This window comes from Neofelis nebulosa, chromosome 9 (assembly GCF_028018385.1).
Source record: "Neofelis nebulosa isolate mNeoNeb1 chromosome 9, mNeoNeb1.pri, whole genome shotgun sequence".
In the NCBI taxonomy this organism is placed as follows: domain Eukaryota; kingdom Metazoa; phylum Chordata; class Mammalia; order Carnivora; family Felidae; genus Neofelis; species Neofelis nebulosa.
In genome coordinates, this window is record NC_080790.1 from 123,694,463 (window position 1) to 123,716,274 (window position 21,812).

The 21,812-nt window shown below is 46.0% G+C and overlaps 1 protein-coding gene across 16 annotated transcripts in view; it reads right to left on the minus strand.

The window, feature by feature from the left end:
* PTPRT (protein tyrosine phosphatase receptor type T) overlaps positions 1–21,812 on the minus strand; it is a 1,082,577-nt gene that overhangs the window by 188,593 nt on the left and 872,172 nt on the right. For 10 of the 16 annotated variants that reach the window (XM_058685645.1, XM_058685644.1, XM_058685638.1 and 7 more), the window contains one exon: positions 11,848–11,904. The exons of the other annotated variants lie outside the window; for them this stretch is intronic. In XM_058685645.1, the coding sequence (XP_058541628.1) occupies positions 11,848–11,904 (57 nt within the window). The remainder of the gene's footprint in view (positions 1–11,847; positions 11,905–21,812) is intronic. 16 annotated transcript variants of the gene reach the window in all.

Below are 21,812 nucleotides of genomic sequence, written 5' to 3' on the forward strand. Positions count from 1 at the left end.
TGAGTTTGCCACCTGCTGTATCATGCAGCTCCATTTTATACCTGCTTTTCTTGAAATTATCTCCCCTCATGCCCTCTTGCCAACATATCATATTCTAATATGGAAGGGATTGATGAACATGTCATGTGAATCTTGTTATATGGGTCAAATTATACAGACTTTGCTCAAATGATATTTAAACTTGACCTTTTTAACTTAAGTTCACTCATCCTTTTCACTTTCCTTGTATATCAACCACCATCTCTAAGCCCTTAACACACTGAGTTCAGTTTTATTATTAATCTCTGGGCTTTCCCTATAATTCCTTTCTTGATATTTAGCCACCACAGCATCCCATATAATTATACAGGGAGACAAGCCTAGATCAAGTTTAAGTAACTGTTGTCTACTTTATTCCTAATATTCTTTCTCTGGTCTCAAGATAATAAATTTTAAAAATTTCTGACTACCTTCCCCACACCTGGGAATGGTGCCTCCCTCACTAGGTCTGGTTGATAATGGAGCACTTGAGAAGGATTATTCCATCATTCTTCTAAGTGACATCACCTAGGATGTTTCTCAAGTAATAAATAAATTGCTTCAATTCATCATATGACAGTAATTGCTTTTAGCCAAGATTTAACTCTGAGTCAATGTCAAGGAGCTGGAAAACACTACAGAGACACGGGTTTTTCAAAGATAGCTTTAGCCTTGTTGGGGAAAACCATTTAATAAGTACTGAGTTAAGTGTAAAGAAGATACAGATTTCTAATATCCCAGCCTCCCTCAATATCACCCAGCTGGTTCTAAGAGGTTGGAATTGACTTCATCACAGCCTATACAACTAAAACTGCTAAATATTGCTGACAGAGGTTGCCCTCTTTTGCAGCTTTAAATGGAGGTTAGCACCTCGTGAGATGGGAATAGCTTTAATTGATTGTTTGAAAGCACCCTGGCCACTCAAATAAATTGTTCCTCAAATGCTGATTCTGCTTGGTCCTATGCATCTCCTGAATCTCTTTCTGGGTGGACCTTGCTTTACACAGCAAATGCTCTGTGTAGGTCAAATTCTAATTCAGTCATGTTGCATACAGTAGAAAAGCTGGCTATGTAAAACCCTTATGGTTAATGTCTTCTGGGTGCAGGAAAATTGGTCTGAATTTTTTTTTTATGTGTTCAGAATTCTGCATTATAGACTTATTTAAGAGGAGTCATGCCTGATTGATGCCAGACATTGTCATTATTGACACATCCGTTGTAAGGTATCTGCGTTCCAGGGCTTCACCACTGGTGAGCTGAGAATCCCTTCATACTTCCCTATACCCTCAACTGTTGCTTCATGTGCCCAGAAGCCCACAGTGTGAGTGCCAAGACCCTAGCCCGTGACCAGAGAAAGGCCACAAGCAATGGCTAGAGCTGGGTGCACTCTGTAGACTGCTACAGTTAAGGTTAAAGACCAAGATGTGGCTGAGGTAGGCATCAAATCTAAAGGAGGCATCAGGAGCCAGCCTGTGTGGGGTTTAGGGCTCTGCCTGTACCTACCCACAGTGAGAGGTCAGCCTATGCCTAGAGTTCTGACAGGACTTTGGCCAGCAGTGATACTTAGCCCATGGAATGGGACTGGATGGAGCCAAGTGACCTCCAAATGGACTAAACCCATTACCCTGATCTCATTAGCACCAACTCAACTCTTGGCCACAGAGAAAAAGTCCTGGACACTGCCTGATGAGTGGTGTTAGGATTATAATGCTGACAGTGAGGACAGCAAGGTGCTGGGCATGTGAGGTAATTAAGAGACAGTCCTGCTGTCTAGGAGCTCATTACCTGGCAGGAGAGAGAAGTCTCCAAGCTGAAAATCAAAGCTATTACAGGTGTATACAGCAAAGGGCATGCATGACTGCTTAGCCAAAGCAAGATTACAAAGTTGGTTTTCACATGTCATCAGTGGTATGGGACATGTCATGGGCATCCCTGAGACCATCCAGTGGCCTCCTCTCTCCCTTCCCCACCCTGGTTCCCTACGGTCCAGACGAGGCTCTCCCTGCCAACAAGGAAGAAGATGCTGAGCCAGCTCAGTGCCAGCAGGACTGGCTCCCTGCTTGCAGAAATCTGTGCACTGAGCCTGAGCCTGAGCCTGGGGGGCTCAAAGCTGCTTAGCTGTGGCAGAGAGGAGCACCCACAGTTTGCACTGGGGATTAAGGGTTTAGTCTGAAGCACAGATGTAAGAGAGGAGAACACACACTCATTGGTGTGCCCTGTGGCCAAGTAGATGGTCCTGTTAGACTTCCCAGGCAGCCAGTGTGAGACAGTGCATGGTCACCCTGAATAGATCGTAGTTCTTCCTGTGGAGTTCAGGGAAGTCTGGGGCAGCTGTGGAACAAGGGAAGCCTTCTCCAGAGCAGTCACTGTAGCGGTGGGCACAAAAGCCCGCTGGGATGGTATACAGGCCAAACAAGGTCAGGACACAGAGAATAGGTTACCATGGCCTGAATGGTGAGGCAGAGGTCAAGGCCAGGGTGTGACCAGCAGCAAATTCTAGGACTATTCAAAAGCAGGAGGAAGAACCAAAAAGGAGAGGGTCAGAGCGACAGAGCAGAGGCTGGCTATGAGCCAAACACAGAATACAGCCAACATGGAGGCCCCACAGGTTGCCCAAATAAATTCTCTGGGATGGCAACTCTTGGCCCTGGTCTCATGGAGGTCTGTCCACTGTAAGGGAACAGGCTTGAGGGTGGACTCCTGCCCGTTGCCCAGTGCTCTGGATTCCTGCGTTTCCAAGTGTATTCGTTCTATAGGGCTGTCATGAGAAGTTACCACAATTGGAGTGGCTTAAAGCAACAGAAATGTACTGTCTCACAGTTCTAGAGGGCAGAAGTCTAAAATCAAGATGTCCAGGCTGCCCCTGAGACTGGGTAGAATCCTCCCTTGCCTCCTCTGAACTGCAGGTTTGCTAGGCAATTTCCTCGGCAGCCCACTCCACCTCCGTCACCACAGCATCCTCCGTGTGGGTCTGTCTTCACATGATGTTTCCTTCTTGTAAGGACATCAGTCTCATTGAATTAGAGCCTGCCCTCATGACCCATCTTAACTAAGTACATTTGTGAATACCCTCTTTATGAATAAGATCACTTTCACAGGAACTGGGGTTAGGCCTTCCACATATCTTTTGGGGGAAGACATTGAATCCACCACACCAGGCTAAGCTCGGGCATGTTCTAAGCAGTCTGGGAATGGGCTGGGAATAGGAGGGAGGTCTTAGCATTTATCTGAGTAAAATGCAATCACTAATAGGGGTTAGGGCCAATTAGATATGGGAAGAGGATAGGACACCCCTGCTTGGTCATGGGCTGAGCAGCGCAGGAGGCTTCAGGAAGGCCACTATGTCTGGCTTTATTTGTCTGAACAGCACAGCAGGGTGTGCTGGGTCAAGGTGTCCCCAAGGCTCTTACTCAGAAACAGAATTCAGTTCTTTCCAACCGACTCTGGCCAAGCTGATCTCTCACAGGATGACCACATTACCCGACCCAAAGGGGGAGGAAGGGGGAGGAAACGCTAAGATCTGCCCAGCCTGGGTAGCTTTGCCCAGATCTTGCCTCTGGAACATGCTGGCTACAGCAAGCCTTAGAGCCTGGAAAGGAGGGGAGGCGCGGAATGGGACAAGAAATCTATAGGAAGGATTAGTGGAAGCACGAGCGGGATCAGAGGGAACGACCGGTAAACACGCAGCACAGAATTCAGATTAGTGCAACGAAACTGAGCAAGGGTAATAAAACCAGCAGTGGGAACAGCATCGATTGTTGAGATTCCAGGCAAATCCACCATGAACATGTTTTCTTTCTTCTAGCCTTTGCCCCTTGGCTCTTGGAAGCAGAAACACTGAATCACTGTGTTCTGTACTAAAAGCTGATCTACCCTCCTCCCCAAAGGATGGATGGAAAGCAGCTCTGTGTTAGAGGCTAGGAGTGAGGTCCAGAGCATTTGCAGCCATGGCTGTTGCTTCCAGGGGCATGCTCAGAGGACTGAGATGTCTGTCCTGAGGTACCTATGCATTCTGCCTCTAAGCCTGACCTCTCCTGGGTCAGCACCAGGTGAGCCCAAGACAGCCTATGCAGGGCTGAACCAGTAGATTTAGGGGACCTCTATCCAGAAACTCCAGAGAATCATCCTCTAGGAAGCTTGGCAGATGGGGCTGCACAGAATTCAAATACTGGATAGAAAACCAGTGCTCAGTGACTCACAGTGAGCCTAAACAAATGGCAGATGGTGAGTCAGGTGAGGTGAGGCAGAGGGTGGGGTGGGGAGAGCACCCAATGCTTGGCACATGATCTATTACTGTCAATCATCCACTCAACCCATAAGTCTGCTCATGCATGGGGTCGTGTAAATGACCACTGTATGTGTCTGGGCACAGGCTAAGAGGTGACAGAAACCACACAGCTCCAAAAAAGTGTGCTTGGGGTGTGAATGTGGCCGTGTTGATGAGGCCCCCTCACTCGGGGCTGACTCAGGGGATCCTCTGTATACACTGGCCTGGCCAGTTGAGCATCACCGCTCAGTGTAGCCCGAGACAGTGGGGGTCAGGGAAGGTTTTGTATAGACTTGATCGTAACAGGTGAGTAAGGTAGACAACAGAGGGAGAGCATCACAGCGAAGGGAGGGGCTGTGAGAAGGCAGGCCCTGCTGATGTAATCAGTGCGAACATGGCACAGGATGCCAAAGAGGGAAGGACGTTGAAGAGTGAGGGTCTTTGATTCAGGCTAACTCTCCCAAAGCACAGGGGAGCCTGGTGGCATTTCAATCAGGAGCAGATTCTTATTGCTGGACCATCACTCAGGCTTCAGTGGAGCATACACTAAAAGGGCACCATTGTGATGACAGGGAGGTCAGCCTGGAAGCTGTGACACTAATCTGAGCAGGACTTAATGAGTCTTGGGAATGAGAAGCAGCAGCGAGAAAAGGAGGCATTCTGGAGGCTGTACTGGTCCCACGTGGTGAGTAGCTGGTACCTAAGCTGGGAAGAAAGAGCAAGGATGGCCCTTGGATTCTGAATCTGAATTTAATGGCAGTTTGCACAGAAGCGTGGAGACAGGTTTCACTTTGGTCTAAGGAGAATGTCCTGAGAGAGAAAAAGATGTAGTGAAGGCCTCAGTCAGATATGCTCCTTGCTTAGATGCTTGTTTGCAGGCAGCAGAAACATTCACCTGCTATAGGAGAACACCCCACTGGAGAAGCAACATGCGAGAAAATGCCTTCCTCTCCTGTGTTAAGGTTACTGGTTCAGCAGGGAGATTGGTAACAGAAGCTGGCAGCTAGAGTGGTGGGCCCGTAGCCGTAGGTCCATCAGGCTTGTGAGCACCTACTGGAAGACTGCTGACAAAGATCGCATCCTGGATCGAGTACTGGGCTCCTGCCGTGCTCTGCTGCGTCAGCCTAGCCATGCCAGTAGCCAGATGGAAGAGCTGTGGCTGTCCGAATCCTGAATGTCACCCATCTCCCTGACCTCCAGGTTTGGTCCCTGCTCCTCATCTGCAGACACAGCCCTGGCCTGAGCTTTGGGACCACCAAAGGCTTTGGTCAAGGGGGACCAGAAGACACCCAGCTCAAAGGCTCAGGGACCTCAGCATTGTGTCATCTCAGCTCTCTGTCTAACTCTTGCCTAGGTCCATCACAGCAGCTGGGGTTATCATGCTACTGTGTCCAGCCTCCCACCTTATATTCCAACTCCCTAATGAGCCCTTATTTGTAAATTCTGCTTGTCACTTTAGGCTGAGGCTCTCATGGGCTCTCACCTTTCACCCCCACCCTCCATGTTTCTCAGGAACCACAGATCTGGTCCAGCCACCTGCCTGAATCTCACCATTGGTGAGCTTGGCTGCTTCCTCCTATTTGGACCTCAATTTCCTCATCTGTAAAATGGGTTTATGATAATAATAAAAGCAACAGCACAAGTTTAAGCACTCAAAATGTATTATCTCATTTATTCCTCTTAACAATAGTTATTATTAGTATCCCCATTTTGCCTATAAGGAAATGGGACAATTGTAACCTCTCTGCGGCTCAAAGTCCCAGGGCTAGTCATTATGTGGTTTTGAAGCACAGTCCTGAGCCCCTTTGCTATGGTATTTCCTGGTTCTTGGCGCATAATCGGTATCCACTAATGTTGACCATGGGCACACAGCATGGTGGGTAAGAGTACAGACTCTCCAGAGAAATCTAAGTTCAGTTCCTGGCTTTATCATTTCTGAGCTGTGTGATTTTCAATCATCAGAGCCTCAGTTTCCTCATCTGTAAATGAGGATGCTAATAGCACCCTATGGGGTAGAGTTGGTGGAAAGCTTAACTGCATTAATGATGTGAAGCCCTCTGCACATGCCACAGGATGAAGGAAGTCTGTAACACACCTGGTTTGTTTCACTGTTCCTTTCCTCATCTTGCTAGACATCCCTGAAGCCCCTGCCCACCCCCCGCCCCCCCAAGAGCTGCTGCCTCTCTCCAGCCAACCTGGCAGGCTGTCTCAGCTGTGGGTCCACCAAGCACGGCCTGTCACTGTGGGTGCTTGGGTTCCAGCCTTTTCCAGAGCACTACATCTGGTCCTAATGCTTCCAGCTCCTGTTCTCATACCATCTCTCAATCCTTGCCAGGGGGCATAGCATCCCTGCGGGGGTCCCTGAGGCCCCAGGGTGTCCCAGTCTGCCTAAGCCACCAGGCACCGAGCGGAGCCCTCAGGAGGCTGCTGCGCTGCCTCCCATCTGCTCTGGGCCCACACACTTTTGTCCCAAAGGCTCAAAGTCTAGCTAGTCCAGAATTTATAAGCTGGCCCTGGGAAAGCGGCTTTAGAGGCAGTTGCAAAGCAATCTCAGAGAAGTGTTTTATGGCCTGAATCCTGTTACTGCGGCAAGGCTCTGATTTTAAAAACTGCCAGGAAAACAACAATAGAGGGTTTCAACATGAAGTGAACGGGAAAGAAAGGAACAATAGAGGGGAGGTGTGTCTGACACCCCCTTAAGCAGGAGCCATGCTAGAAACGCATCCATTTTCTCTGATGACCGTCGCCACGAGTCCCAGGGGTGGGACTCTTCCACATCATTTCATGGATGAGGACCTGGGATCAGCAAGGCTGAATGATTTGCCCAAGTTCCCCCAGTTTTAAGGAACAGAATCTCCATATGAGGGCTTGTCTCAAAGCCCTTCTCCTTGTGACAGACTGACAGTGGGCACTGGGAAGAGCCAAGGTAGTGAATTGGAGTCTGACAGGGGTTCAGCTCAGGCAGACAGTTAGTGCATCACTCCAGCCTCCAAATGGACCCAGCGTTTCAGACTGGAGGCGTGGCTCAGTTACTGCAGGGGCAGAGAAGGGGCATTCGTTCTCTCATGGTGGACCTGCGACACCCCAAGTTTCAGGTGAAATGTGAGCTAGTCATCTGTCCACTGCAGCCTCAAGTCAACAACAGAAAGACATCCAACACTGGCCACAAGAGATTTTACCTTATTTTTTCAAGGCCAGCATCCCTGTTCTCTACCCTCAAACCCACTTGTGACAACCAAATGCATTTCCAGACATTGTCAAATGTGTGTGTGTGTGTGTGTTGTGTGTGTGTGTGAAATCTGAATCAAGTAATTGAACATTTCCTGAGCCACTACTCTGTGAATATACACTTCTGTTCACTGACTAGGCACAAAGATGATCAAGACATTTTTTTACCTCTAGATCTGCACTGTCCAGAATGGTAGCCACTAAGCCACATGTAGTTACCAAGCATCTGAAATGTGGCTAGTGTGGCTGAGGAACTGAAGTTTTAAATTTATTTTATTACTTATTTTAACTAATTTAAAATTTAAAACTATACTAGTTTAAAATATGTTTACTTGTTAAACACGATGTTTATCTTTTTGGGGTTATATTTCATTTTAACTGTTTGAAATCTAGCATCTGAATTGAGAAGTGTTCTAAGTGTAAAACGTATACCAGATTTCAAAGACTTAGGGCAAAAAGAACATAAAATACCTTTCGTTAGTAATTTTAAAATAATAACTGCATGTTAAAATGATGTTTTATATGCATTGGGTTAAATAATACCTAGTAACATTAATTTCATCTGTTATTTTTTTCTTTTTTAATGTGACTCTAAAAAAATGTAAAATTATAGGGGTGCCTCGGTTCAGGTCATGATCCCATGGTTTGTGAGTTCGACCCCCATATCAGGCTCTCTGCTGTCAGCACAGAACCTACTTTGGATCCTCTGTCCCCACCAACCCCCCCCCCCCCCAACTGCCTCTCCCCTGCTCTTGCACGGGCTCGCTCTCTCTCTTTCTCTCTCTCTCAAAAATAAACACTTCTGTAAAAATGTAAAATTACAGACATGGTTCAAGTTCTATGTTTATTGAACAGTGCAGCTCTGAAAGATTTCAAGAGGGGGAGCTACTGTCCCTCAGGGGACCTGGGGGACTGTCTGGAGATAGAGTTGGCTCTGTCATAATTGAGGGATGAAGTGCTACTGGCATCTAGTGGGTAGAAGCCGGAGGTGCCGCTGACCATCCTAACACGCACATGGCAGCCCCCCACCACAGAGAATTACCCATCCCCAAGTGTCCCTAGTGCCGAGGGTGACAAGCCCTGTCCCTGAACACAGATTCTCTGAAGGCGAGGTCAGGAAGTCAGAGACCTGAAGAGCTAGTCAGAGTTAGCTGAGCAAGGAAGTTAAGGCTATCATACTTCGCTCTCCCCATTAACTATGGCCGGGTGCACTGCTATCCCCACTTGTCCGGAAAAGAAGGGAGCCCAGAGAAAAGAAATCCCTTGCCCACCATCACCAGGCCAGAACTGGGGCAGAGCCGAGAGCTGAACACAGCCTCGACTCCAAATGCCAGCCTGTCCCTGACACACAACGTGGCTCCACAGTTCTCTGCGCTGCTGATCTGAAATGAGGCAGCCTGCGCTCACGGTCTGAACTCCTCGTCATTCACATCTGACAGTTATTATTTACACCAGCCCTTATTGCTACCAGGGGAAGAGCATTAACAAAAACACCCTTTGAAAGGGACCTTCTGCTCAAAGAGAAACACTCGCAGGCACCTCAACCCATCAAATGAGGCCGAGAAACCAATGGAACATGATGAAATAAACCTGTCAGAGGAGGAACATTCAGACACCTCAGAGGCAAGAGGTAAGAACAAATGTGCCTGATACAGAATTGGCTCTGTTTAAAGAAAACATTATCAGACTGCTCAACTTGAATAGATCCCAGAGAACAATGGCCCAGTGGAAATGGAGCTCCCTCACCTGCTCTGGAGAAGCACGGTTCCTCAGTAAAGTGGGTATGGGCACGGGGGTGGAGTCACTGGCCCCTCACTCTGACCACACAGCCCTGGGGGTGAGGGTGAGGGTGAGGCTGGTGGGCCTATGATGGGGGGATAGTAGGAGACTGACATTTCCTGAAGGCTTACTATGTGCTGCTGTGGAGCAGGGCACTCTCCAGGGTCCCCTAATAGTCATTGGTAAAATGACTGTGAAGTGTGACAATTAGATTTGCCGGTGAAAAAAGCCTATGCAACTTGCTTAAAGTCACACAGGTAATGAGTGGCTAGGAGGACACTCCTGGGGCGTGGGCAGTGACACGCTGAGCTGTGGAGGTAGCTATGGAGGAAAGCTGGGCTGGGCTGTAGCGAATGCTACATGGAGGGTCTGCCCAGATCTCCTCTCCAGGGCTGGTGCACCTCATCTCTATCTGCCAAGCGTGCTGGCTGCTAAAGGCTCACAGATACCTCCTTCTCAGCAGAAGTGCTGTAAGGCGGAGGTGAGCTGCCTCTCCAGGAGGCTGTGCACTCGCACGGGAGCCCGTGGCCAATGGCTGGCTGACACAGTGGCACAACTGCTGGCCCCTGACTTCAAGGTGGGGGCAGCTCCCACACTCCAGAGGCCCCTGTGGGCTCAGACTGACACAGGCCTCCACATCCTCCTTTAGTTTCTTCCCTGCCCTACCCTGTCTTCCTCACTTTCTTCTGAGAATACTCCTCCATGAATGATTTGCACAAGAATGCCTATCTCAGGCTCTGTGTCTAGAGAACCCAGAGACATTCATTAGCAGTGCTATTTCTTTTTTTTTAATGTTTATTTATTTATCTTGAGAGAGTGCACGCGCGTGTGTGTTTGTATGTGTGTGTGTGTGTGTGTGTGTGTGTGTGGAGAGAGAGGGAGGGAGGGAAGGAGGGAGAACATGAGTAGGGGAGGGGCAGAGAGAGAGAGAGAGAGAGAGAGAGAGAGAGAGGGAGAGAGAGAATCCCAAGCAGGCTCTGCATTGTCAGCACAAAGCCTGACATGGGGCTTGAACTGAGGAACCATGAGGTCACGACCTAAGTCAAAATCAAGAGTTGGATGCTTAACCAACTGAGCCACCCAGGTGCTCCGGCAGTGATATTTCTGAATTTGGGAAAGGGGGTGGACAGTAGAGGATTGTGAGGTACTGGATGGCCAGACTCCTGTCATGACTGCCTGCCGCACCCCCTTTCCCCCTATGACAAACTAGCCAGTCAGGGACCAGTAGAGAGGAGGCCATTGTCTGAGCAACATCTCTGAGAGAGGTGACAGTAAAAGATTTGAAATCGCCAACGACTGTAATGACAAGAATGAGCCCCTGAGGTAGAATCTCTAGGTCAGCAGCATCCCTTGTCTATCAGGCATTAGCCTCTGACACAGATGGGCTCTGCAGCCCAGTCTCTGAAGAGCAATGGATTTTTATGCAACATTAGATCAAACTGCAGTGTATTCGATGGAAGGGGCTGGTATTTACTTCAAACATATACCTACTCTGGACTGGGCACTCCCATACCAGCCCTTCTTACACTCGTCATCTTGTATGGTTTTGGAGTACACCTCCAGAAGACGCTGCCTGTGCAGAGACTGCGAGAAAATGGTGCCCCCTAAGAGGTAACCATGATTACTCCTGCTTCACACATAGGAGAAGTTGAGATCATCACACTGAAAGGGGTTGTCCCAGGGGTGCCTGGGTGGCTCAGTCAGTTAAGCATCCAACTTTGGATCAGGTCATGGTATCACGGTTTGTGGATTTGAGCCCTGCATCGGGTTCTATGCTGACAGCTCGGAGCTTGGAGCTTGGAGCTTGGAGCCTGGAGCCTGGAGCCTGGAGCCTGGAGCCTGGAGCCTGGAGCCTGGAGCCTGGAGCCTGGAGCCCACTTCAGATTCTGTGTCTCCCTCTCTCTCTGACCCTCCCCGACTTGTGTGTGTGCATGCGTGCTTGCTCGCTCTCTCTCTCTCTCTCTCTCTCAAAAATAAATAAATAAACGTTAAAAAAAATAAAGGGCCTGTCTGGGACAAATGGTAGGCCTGGGATCACAGCCTGATCTACTTACTTCCTAAGCACAGACGTAATAGGTCAACTTCTTCCCTAACCTCAGACCACAGCTAAGCTGTCACTTCCTGGGGACACACTCCCTTTGCTCCAGGTATATGTGTTTGTCTATTTTGAACACCACATACCTCTCATTTGTGGTACTACTCATGGTTACAGTTGTACATTGATTTGTGTGGCTCTTTCCCTTCCCATAAAGTCACAGGAACATGTCTTTTTTTCCTCATCATTGTATGCCTCAATGCCTGCAACAGCGCCTGGCACACAGCAGGTACTTAGTAGTAAGCATTAGAATGGATGAGTGGATAGATGCATGAATGAAAGGAGGGATGGAGAGATGGGTGGATGGGTGAATGGGTGGGTGGCTGGAAGAATAGGTGGGCAGATGGATGGGTGGGGTGGAGGGACTGCCAGTTCCTCTCTGGGGCACCTGGCCTGGAGGATGCCCTGAGCATGGGCCACTCTCAATCCCTTCCCACCCGCCCAGGGCTCTGATGGTCACCTGTGGTGAGGAGGCAGAGTGGAGTCCCCGGGGTCACCTGGGCGCTGCCCATTGGTGCTGACCACAAGGAAGCCAGTCCCCAGGCAGCATGCAGAAGAGAAGGAGAGAAAGAAACACACATGAAAACGTGTGGCACGGTGAACAAAACCATAGTTCTTGTGGCTCTGAAGAGCTCACACTAAACAGCAAAAGAACATCGTGATCTAACACAACAAGGTCCGAAAAAGATTTTTAAAAATGAAACGAGAATAAGATTCAGCATTTATCAAGGCCCCACGACATGCCAGGTACCTCACACACAATGTTTCTGAGACTGAGAGCATCCCAGAAAGGTCAGTATTATTACAAATGAACGCATCATCTTTCCACTTGGTGTCTTCTCTCCCAGTCTCTGCTTTCTTAGTAAATGGTGGCCCCACCCACGTAGCGCCTCGGACTAGCAATCTGGGAGTCATCCTTTACCCCTCCTTTTTACTGACCTCCCACTTCTAATTACTCAGCATGCCTTAGTCATTATATTCCAGGAAGGTTCTGGAAGCCTCCTCCTCCTTCTCTCCAATTTCATTTCCTCTTGGTTGAAGCCACCCTCATATTTCACTGGGGATTACCTAAGCAGCCTCCTGTTGGTCTTCCTGTCTCCGGTCTTGCCCCCTATCAATCCACTCTCCACCCTTCAGCTGAAGGGCATGAGAAAGGTAAATGTCAAATCCCCTCCACCAGCTCGCAGACCCTCAATGACAGATCCTTGCCTGTTGGTCCACACTCTCTGCCCAAAGGGCAATGAAATCTTCTCTGTTATCAACAGCCCCCTACCTTCTTATCTGTAGGCCTTACCCAGCCTCATCACCTCGTGTGGAATGCACTCCCTTCCTGCCCCTTTACCTGGCTGGCAACTGTTCATCCTTCAGGAAATCAGTTTGGAATTCCTTTATTGGGAGTCTTGAGCATCTCACCATGTATGGAGAAGATGGCCCGCTCTGTTTTCCCATCACACCCTAGTCTTCCCTTTATACAGTGATAACCTTCCCGTGTTATTAATGGCTGACTTCTCCTTGGTTCTGTAAATTCCTTGAAGGTAGTCACAGCGTTCCATTTACTAGGCAATCTCGTACCCGGCATGTAGTAGGTACTCTGTGAATATTTGTTGGATAAATAGACGAGTGAATACATGAACCAGAGAACTACTGTAACTTGCTCAAGATCACACAACTAGCAACTGGCAGATGCAGTATTCCAACCCTGGTTTGCATGACTAACACTCCTGCCCTCTGAAACCAACCACTTGTCTCTATAAAGAAAATGATACAAAAGGCAGTAAGGTGTCTTATGCTTGGTAAAAGGCTGCATGTTCCTCTACTGATTCATCAACAAAACTGTATAAAGCCTTTATGCAAATGGAGAGAGAGGTAGGGTGTTCCAGACCAACTGGTAAATAGGAAATACATAATTTCAAAAATTCACACAAATACCAAGCTTGATCGAGGTCACAAAATACTATAAAATGTAACTACCACTTAGTTGTCATCATAATATTCCTCCCTTTAAGGTATGAAGAACTGTGCCATTTTCAAAGCACATACTAAGTCAGAGGTCAGTAAACTATGGCTCATGGGTCAAATCCAGCTTCCCACGGTTCCCTGTGTGGCCATGTGCTAGGAATGGTTTTTATATTTTTAAATGGTTGGGGGACAAAGAAACAAAAAGAAGAGTAATACTTTATGGTGTACAAAAATTATACAAAATCCACATTTCAATGTCCAGAAATAAAGTTTTATTGGAACATAGTCACACTCTCATTTTATATTTATTTCGCTGCTTTCTGTGCTGCAAGGACAAAGCTACGTAGGTGTGACAGATACCACAGGCCTTGCAAAACTGAAAATACCTACTATCTGGCCCTTTACAGAAAGTCTGCCAACCCCTAGTCTAAGTGGCTATTTTTATTAATTTTCCCCCACCTTTGAGGTAGGCAGGATATGGCTTGCATGCATGTCAGAAAAAGAAACAGAAAGCTTGAGAAGACATGACTCAAATGTTCTCACTTGTCCCATTTCAGTGGCTTCTACCTGTTCTTCCATGCTCCCACCTTGTCTGTGCTCTGAAACCCCATCTCTGATCCATCTTCTAAGCTATAACTAGGGTGGCCTTCGGACAAAGGCAGTTTGCTTAAGCACCTCCAAGGGCGCCCACAGTCTCAGGACTATGTCTATATATATACGTGTGTATATATACATATATGTATATATATATATATATATATATATATATATATATACACACACACACATATATGTATATATACATATACATATATACATATACATACACACATATACATATATACATATATCTATATATAGATAGATATAGATATATAGATATATATATCACATATATTATGGGGCTATGCTGAGTCCTTGGTGTCCTGGCCTTGCTTGCCGCTTCAGCCTCCACCTCTGTTCACTCCTGCCCTCTGGTCACACTGGCATCTGTCTGTTTGCTTTGACCTATTCAAGTTCAGTGGCATGCTTTCTTGCCTCCAATGATCTGCACATGCTACTTCCTCAACTCAGAAGACCTCCCTGCCTTACTCTTCAGCCTTGTTCAATATGATAACTGTCACTCTTTTAAAACTTGTCTCAGTAACCACGTACCTGAGAATGCACACCCTAAAGTGATTTATGTTTCCCTTCTCTGCTCCCACAGTATCCTGGATTTACCTTCATCACAGCCCTTATCATGCTATATTGATATAATTTATCTTTTTGTTGTTCCACTAGCTACCTGTTGAGTGCTTATTATAAGCTTGGCATTGCACTAAGCACTTTATATGCATTAGCCCATTGAATTCTTACATTAGTCCCATAAAGTAAGTGGTGCTATTGTCATGGTTTTACAGATGGGGAAACCAAGACATAGAGCAGTTAAGTGCCTTTTCCAGCCTAGAATCAAAGACTGTCCAAATCCAAAGACAAATTTCTTAACCTCTATGGGACAAGAGGCCACTGTCAATACTAAGTTGCACTCAATATATATTTATGGAAAATTAAATGAAGAAATGAAATTCTGGTTTAGTATTAACCTACTAGCTGTGTCATTTGGAAAATTACACTTATGAGTTTCAATTCCCTACCCATAAAATGGGAATACTAATAAGTATCTCATGAAGTTCTTTTAAGGATTAAATAAATTTAAAAAAAACAGTTAAAGCCTTAGTTTGGTTGACAGGCCCAGAGGAGCCTCCCCACTCTACCACCTAGGGCTCCAACTCTGCTGGGTAGGAGTGCTTAGCTATGAAGGGCAGACACAGAAATATAGCTGCATAGGTGTTGGGATGGGAAGACATCTCTCTAGTGGGTACAGTAGCAGAAGACGAGCGATGGATCATGGGTCTCAGCAGGACACAAAGGGAAGTGGAAACAGGACAAGAGCTCATACATATTGTGTAGAGATGACTAGCGTTTACTGGTGCCTGGTCTATCACTCCTTCTTAGTCACACAGAAGAATCCAAGCCTCATCAGAGCCATGTAAGCAGAAGTGACTAGAGTCATTTCCAAGTGAGGTATTCAAGATCCAGGTTACTATCCCCATACTTTCTCTTCCCTAATATGGCATCTTTTGAGGCCACATATATTCTAGATGGCATAACAACAAAGAAAACTTTCTGATATTAAGCTACTGATACTTGGGTATTAATTTGTTATTGCAGCTAAGCCTGACCTATCCTAACTAATCCGGCAGAAGAAAAGGTAGTAGTCCCTTGCTTTCTCTTCTGCCATCTGGTTCCCACATCATATGGATTTTCTGTTAGAGGATTCATGACCCTGCTCTCTACATAGTTTCCAGCCCCCATTCATATATATTAATATTAATATTAATAAAAATATTAATAAAAATATTAATATTGTGCAAAGAAGAAGATCAGAATTATAAGTGCCTCAGGCTTCTTTTCTGATTTTTGACTTCTATTTCCTTCTCAAGCAAAGAATGGTGAATAGAAAGAGATGCTGATGGACTAAAGATGACACTAGAATAGATAACCTTGAAGGCAAACTAATTTCTTGGTTTATTAGCTTCAATATATTATACTAGCGTAAAAAGCTGAGGGCTCCTTGAGGCACCGGGTCTGCTACAGATCTCAGGACTTAGCCTGGACACTGCCAAAGAGAAACAAAAGACCCATCATGCTCTAAATATTCTATTATCGACTATTATTGGAATAGAGTCATGGGAAGGGGTTAACAAATAGGAGATAGGGGACTCTGACTCACAGAATCTCACCCCGTCTATGTCATTGACAAGATTCAAAATGGTGTCATGGGAATGCCATGAGCTTTGGAGTTAGAACTCAGCTGCAATTCTGTGGGACCTTGGGTTCTTTATTCAACCCTTCTGGGATTATACTGCTTCATTTCTTGAGTAAGGGTAATAATGATGATCACTATTTATTTAGTGTGTAATACATGCCAGGCTTTGATTCTATCATCTCATTATAAACTCATGTCAACATACACAGCCTTATGACTGGTACACAGCACCATAGTACCATGACTGGTATCACAGATGGTTAATTTTTGCTAGCCCTCTTCACCTCCCCCCCCTTTCAACACTACATTGAAACCCCATCAGAGAAAGCTCTAATAGAGCTTTATTCTCTTTATTTCTAACCCTGTCTCCAGAAACATTTTCCTCTTTCTCTGACTCATGATTTTAAAATTCCTCCTATCCCTTTGTGAGATACAATTGCTCTGGAGCATCAGATTTGAGCTAAGGTCAACTCAGGTGTCTCAGGTCTTGGGTAGATAATTCTCATTTGTAGTTTGCAGGGATGTCCCGAGGACATGCTTGAAGGGCAAGTGTTGGTGTTGGTTTTGTTTTCCTGGACTCTATTGCTCTAGCTTTGTCTTCCTGAGTGGGGTGGGGAAAAGGTGTGTGTGTGTGTGTGTGTGTGTGTGTGTGTGTGTGAGAGAGAGAGAGAGAGAGAGAGAAGTATGAACAGTCTAGAGAAAAGGGATAGGAGAAGGACAAAAGAAGACTAGAGAGATGTGTCAGTGGTTGTAGAAAGAAAAATATTAATGTGAATGTCATCTTTGGGTTATTTTGGTCTACTTATAATATAATCTTTTTCTTCTATCTTGTCACAAAACCTTCAGGAAAAGCCAAATTATTCCTTTGGAATTTTAGGGCCTAGAAGACACTGAGTGAAAATAAGAGGGGCCAAGGGCCAAGGAGATCTGTTATACTCAAGCAATTCTGAGAACCCTCACTATGGAAAATTCACCTTATTGGGTTTGGCTAGAGAGAAACAGTACCACCCTACTCTAACCCCCAAGCACACACCCTGGACTTCTCCCTCTGAAATTCTGGCAGGATTTCTAAAGACTGAACAAGAGTCAAGAGTTTTCCAATAGACTGACTCACTATAGTTTGCCTCTCATAAGTGATCCCTCACTGGGGTCTCTACTTCAGCTACCACAGCTAGATTTGGGCATCCTGTGGTCCTGAGTCCCTCCTGAAATTGTTAGGTAGATCAGGAGGAAAGGAAAAGTGTTACAGTCAAAGGGGAGCAGGTGCATGAGCAAAATGCTATAGTCAATAAAAATACATGATTGCTATGTAGAATCTCATTTAAACATAACAACCTATTGATGAAGAGGTTAAATACCAAGAAGTGAGGCCAGCATCATTCCTGTGCCTGTTTCTGCACTTTGGATCTAGCCTGAGTGCATCTGATAAATGTGTGATTTGTGGAATTGTATGAGAAATGACTAGAGCCTGGGCTTTGGGTTTTCTTCCTTAGAGAACAGCAGAGAGAGAGGTGGGTCTCCAGGTCTCCTATCAGAGAAGTTCAGAAGAATGAAGGAGGGAAGCTAAAGATGTTTATAATCTGTTATATTCTTGACCTTTTATGTGCATTACCTCAAATAATCATGAGAAAGAATGAATGATCTCCAGCCTAAAAGTGAAGTGATAGACTCATAAAGGTTGACTTACCCAAGGTCAAACAGTTAAGTTTAGGATGTGGGATTTAAAGCCAGGTGACTCTGATTCCCCATTATTCCATGCAACCTCTCAAAGAAGCTTCATAAAGATAGAACCTTCTGCATAGAATTGGGTCAACAGAGGGGAGGGCAGGTGATGGGAATTTCCTATCTGATAGGAGACAGTACCTACATCTTGCTTGGCTTCTCACACCACCTGTGGCATGTTATCCTTACAGATAAGGAATCTATGGACACATCATTCCCCTTCCTGGCTCCAGTCTTAGCATCTGCAAAATGAGGGCATCTCACTAGAGAATGGGTATTTATTGTCCTGCCACTCTCTGCAGGGGTGAGAATCCATTATGAAGAGAGAAGAGAAAATGCTGAATGAAATGCTCCACCTCAGGCTTAGCCATTATAAAAAGAAACCACATTTACAAAAGACCATTGCCCACGTCTCTTTCCTATTGCCATTGGGACAATGGTTTTAGTCCATCACCACCACAGGGCAGCATGGATCTACTGGTGACATTGGCCCCTTATCTCATGCTTCATTATTCTGGAGTTCAGCTTTCAGCACCTACTCTGAGGGGGCTGTTTTAATGGGATCGTTAGAGAGTGTTTACTAGATTAAAACTGTGGCTGTCTTCTGCAAAGCAACTCTGCAAATGGCTTTATGGGTTTCCGGATTTATTTTGTCTCAATGACTAGGCTCAGTTTGCAAATCAAATCAAAGCTGATTTTTCTAACTGCCACTCGGGCACACCCAGCAGGAGTCTGCAGAACCAGCTGTGTTCCCGCCCTGGCTGGTGCCAGAGATGGGAGTGCTATTGTCTGCTGGTGGCCAGAGAGGTTCCAACAGGGAGAGGGCAGACAGGCAAGTACCTGCTTGACCCTAATTGGGGTGGAGGGACACAGAGAAAACAAATTTTATTTTCTGGAGGGAGGAAAGGCAGACAGGATCTATGTGGCCTCAAAGACACATTGGCAGAAATAACGGGGAGCCAATATGGACTCATGATATTGAGGCTCCCTCCAAATGAAGTGTCCTCCCATGGTGGGAGGAACTCTTTGGGCCAGTAGTGAGGTCCCTGTTATAGCAAATACCCCAGCAGAGCCTGGCTGGCCTTTCTGTGAGTGGGTACTGTAGATTACATAGTTGATCTCTACCTCATTCCTTTTTACTCCTACATTGAAAGAGAACAGTGCTGACAAATAGGTTGTATTTGAAAAAAAAAGAGGCCATGAAAGAATAACCTATTAGCCTCCATCCATCCATCCATCCATCCATCCATCCATCCATCCATTAATCAATTGACCATCCATTGATTTATCCCTTTGTTCATTCAATATATTTTACTGAGCACGAAAGTATGCTAGAATCTGGGGACACAACAGTGCTCAAAATAGGCAAAATGCTTTTACTACACTTGGAATGTGGCTGGGATACAGACACTAAACATGTAAGCAAACCAAAAAAAAAAATGTACATATTTGCAAGTCAAAATGAATGCTATGAAAAAAAAGTACAGGGTATGATTTCAGGTGGAAAATGTTGGGGATATACATCAGATTGGAGGTCAGGATGATCTTTCTGAGGAAGTGTGTCTATGCTGCAGTTAGAAAGATATTTATCTGTTATACAGGCACATACAGTGGCTGGATAATTTCGGGCAGAGGGGGCAGGATGAGTAAAGGCCCTGAGGTTAGAAGGAACTTGGTAAATCAGAAGAATATTGCAAGTATGAGGATAGAAGCTTGGGAGAGGCTATCTAGAACTTGGCAGATCCAAGTGCCCTCCATCAATACCATTTTCCCCTTGGCCTGCTCTGAGTCAGAAAGGCACAAACAGATGCTCAGGTCCCTCCTTCAGCAGCTATAGCCTGGGGCACCTCCCACCACAGAGGATAATCATCTTCCACAGGAAAGGCAGTTCCCCGCCCCCACACTCCCTCCAGCCTAAGCTTCAGAACCTTGGAAGTCTAAGGTTGCACTTTCATTGCAAATTTCTACATGCTCTATCTTCCCAAGAGTGGTCTCTGAGTATGTTCAGATTCCATCTTCAACCTGGTTCTGAAACTGAGCCCATCCCTCATCTTCCAAATACGAGGTAAACCTTACTTAATGGGTCTAAATGTACCTCCCACTTACTTGCTCTATCTCACAATTCCTGTTTTAACTACACAAATGAAGCCTCACTGTTATCTTCATACTGCCCTCCCTTCAGAGAATGAGTAATAATAATTCTCTGTTTCTAAACCAAAAATGTAATGCTTATTTACCCATTAGCTGAAGTTTTCTCTCTGCAGCTCTGAACAAATTCTCAGAGTAGAGTGTGCCAAGCACAGGGCTTTCAGGATTTTCTTTTAGCTCTTGAAATTGAGGCAATTCCATGAGCTTTTTGCTATCCCTAAACCCGATGATGAAACACATCCTCTTTATAATAAGATCAGTGCGGTGGAGGCCACTGGTGCCACTCCCAGATCCCCTTTGCAGGTCAGTGTATCATACCCAACCTTCCCCCCACACCCCCGTGCCCCTGCTGCTGTTGGTATTAAGACTAAGGGCTCACACCTGTGACATTCTCCAGAGACTTTGGCCAAGGCTCTGGGATACCATTTCCCCTGGAGCAACCTGAGAAATGGAGGGGAGGGAGAAGAGTAAGGAAAGGGGAAAGTACCAAGGACTAATTGTTATGGGGGAGAGACACAGAAAACCTGGTCTTCTTGCTTCAAGGCAGAACTTTGGAGAAATTTATACTCCACTTGCATCTAGCCTAGGCTTGCATTTATCTGAGAACAGATTCTTGCTTTAACATTTTCTTTTTACCATCCCACTTCCCTCTTTGATTTATAGATTTCTTCCAAGTGCCCTCCATCAATACATTACATGCACCCAAATCCCTGCTTCAGGCTCTGCTTCCAGGGAATCTGTCTTAAGACAGCTCCTATTTGCCTTTATCTACTCATCGATGAAATCCACTTCCCCACTATGGTTGAACTCACATTCTAATTCCTCTAAATCTCTAGCCAAAGTTAATAACAGGCAACCCCTGGCTGATCAACAAGATAAAAAAGAATGTGAATCTGGGGCAATGCCAACAAGAAGACCCTTCCATCAATGAAAAAGACCGTTTTCAAGGCTTTTGAGGTGAGCCTGTCCTGATGCTAGAATTACCCTTCTACTAGCAAATATCAAACTCCCACCCCACAGTCCCTTAGCTGGGCCTTCAATTTGTGGTTCTGCCCTCACTCTGTAAATAAATATTGCCCCCTGGTGATATGCAAATCCCTACCCTCTCAATCCTCTAAATACATACAGTCTTGACTCTTAACAGGGACTTTGGACCAGGGGTATGGCTCCTCTCACAGTCTGAGCTGCTGAGTCAGCTGGCCTTCCAATCCTACCCTTGGTCTGGGTATTGTGCAATTCCCAGTGTTTAGGTGAGAAAGGGTAGTGATGGAGGTAATAGAAGGGTTGTATCTCCCATACTGGACCAGTCCCAGAGAAACAGAACCCCAGATGAAGGCCCAGGAACATACATGCCATTACTGCCTGGAGCTTTGGCCCCAACGGTACTTTAGCCCCCATTCAGTACATTTCACTTCCATTTGGAAGCATTGATCATAATCATAAGTCCACGATTATCTGTCAAAATCACTCATGCAAGGTCTGTTTCCACACTGGATCGTGAGCTCCTTGAGGACAGGCATCATGCCTGCTGATTCAGCACAAAACCCTAGTTCCTTTCAAGGTACCCAGCTCACAGATGCTGACTGAGCAGACTACACAAAGGAAATAACATTTATTGACAATATTTTTTTCCAAAACACCTCGCAGTAAATACAACACTTAGATGTTTATTATATCGTCTGATCCTCTAACAAACTGGGTGGTAGAGGCCTTGGTGTGCCGGAGCTGGCTTGTATTAGCTTGCTAGACCCGGGTGTTAAACACTCTGGACTTTTTTGCAAGCCAGT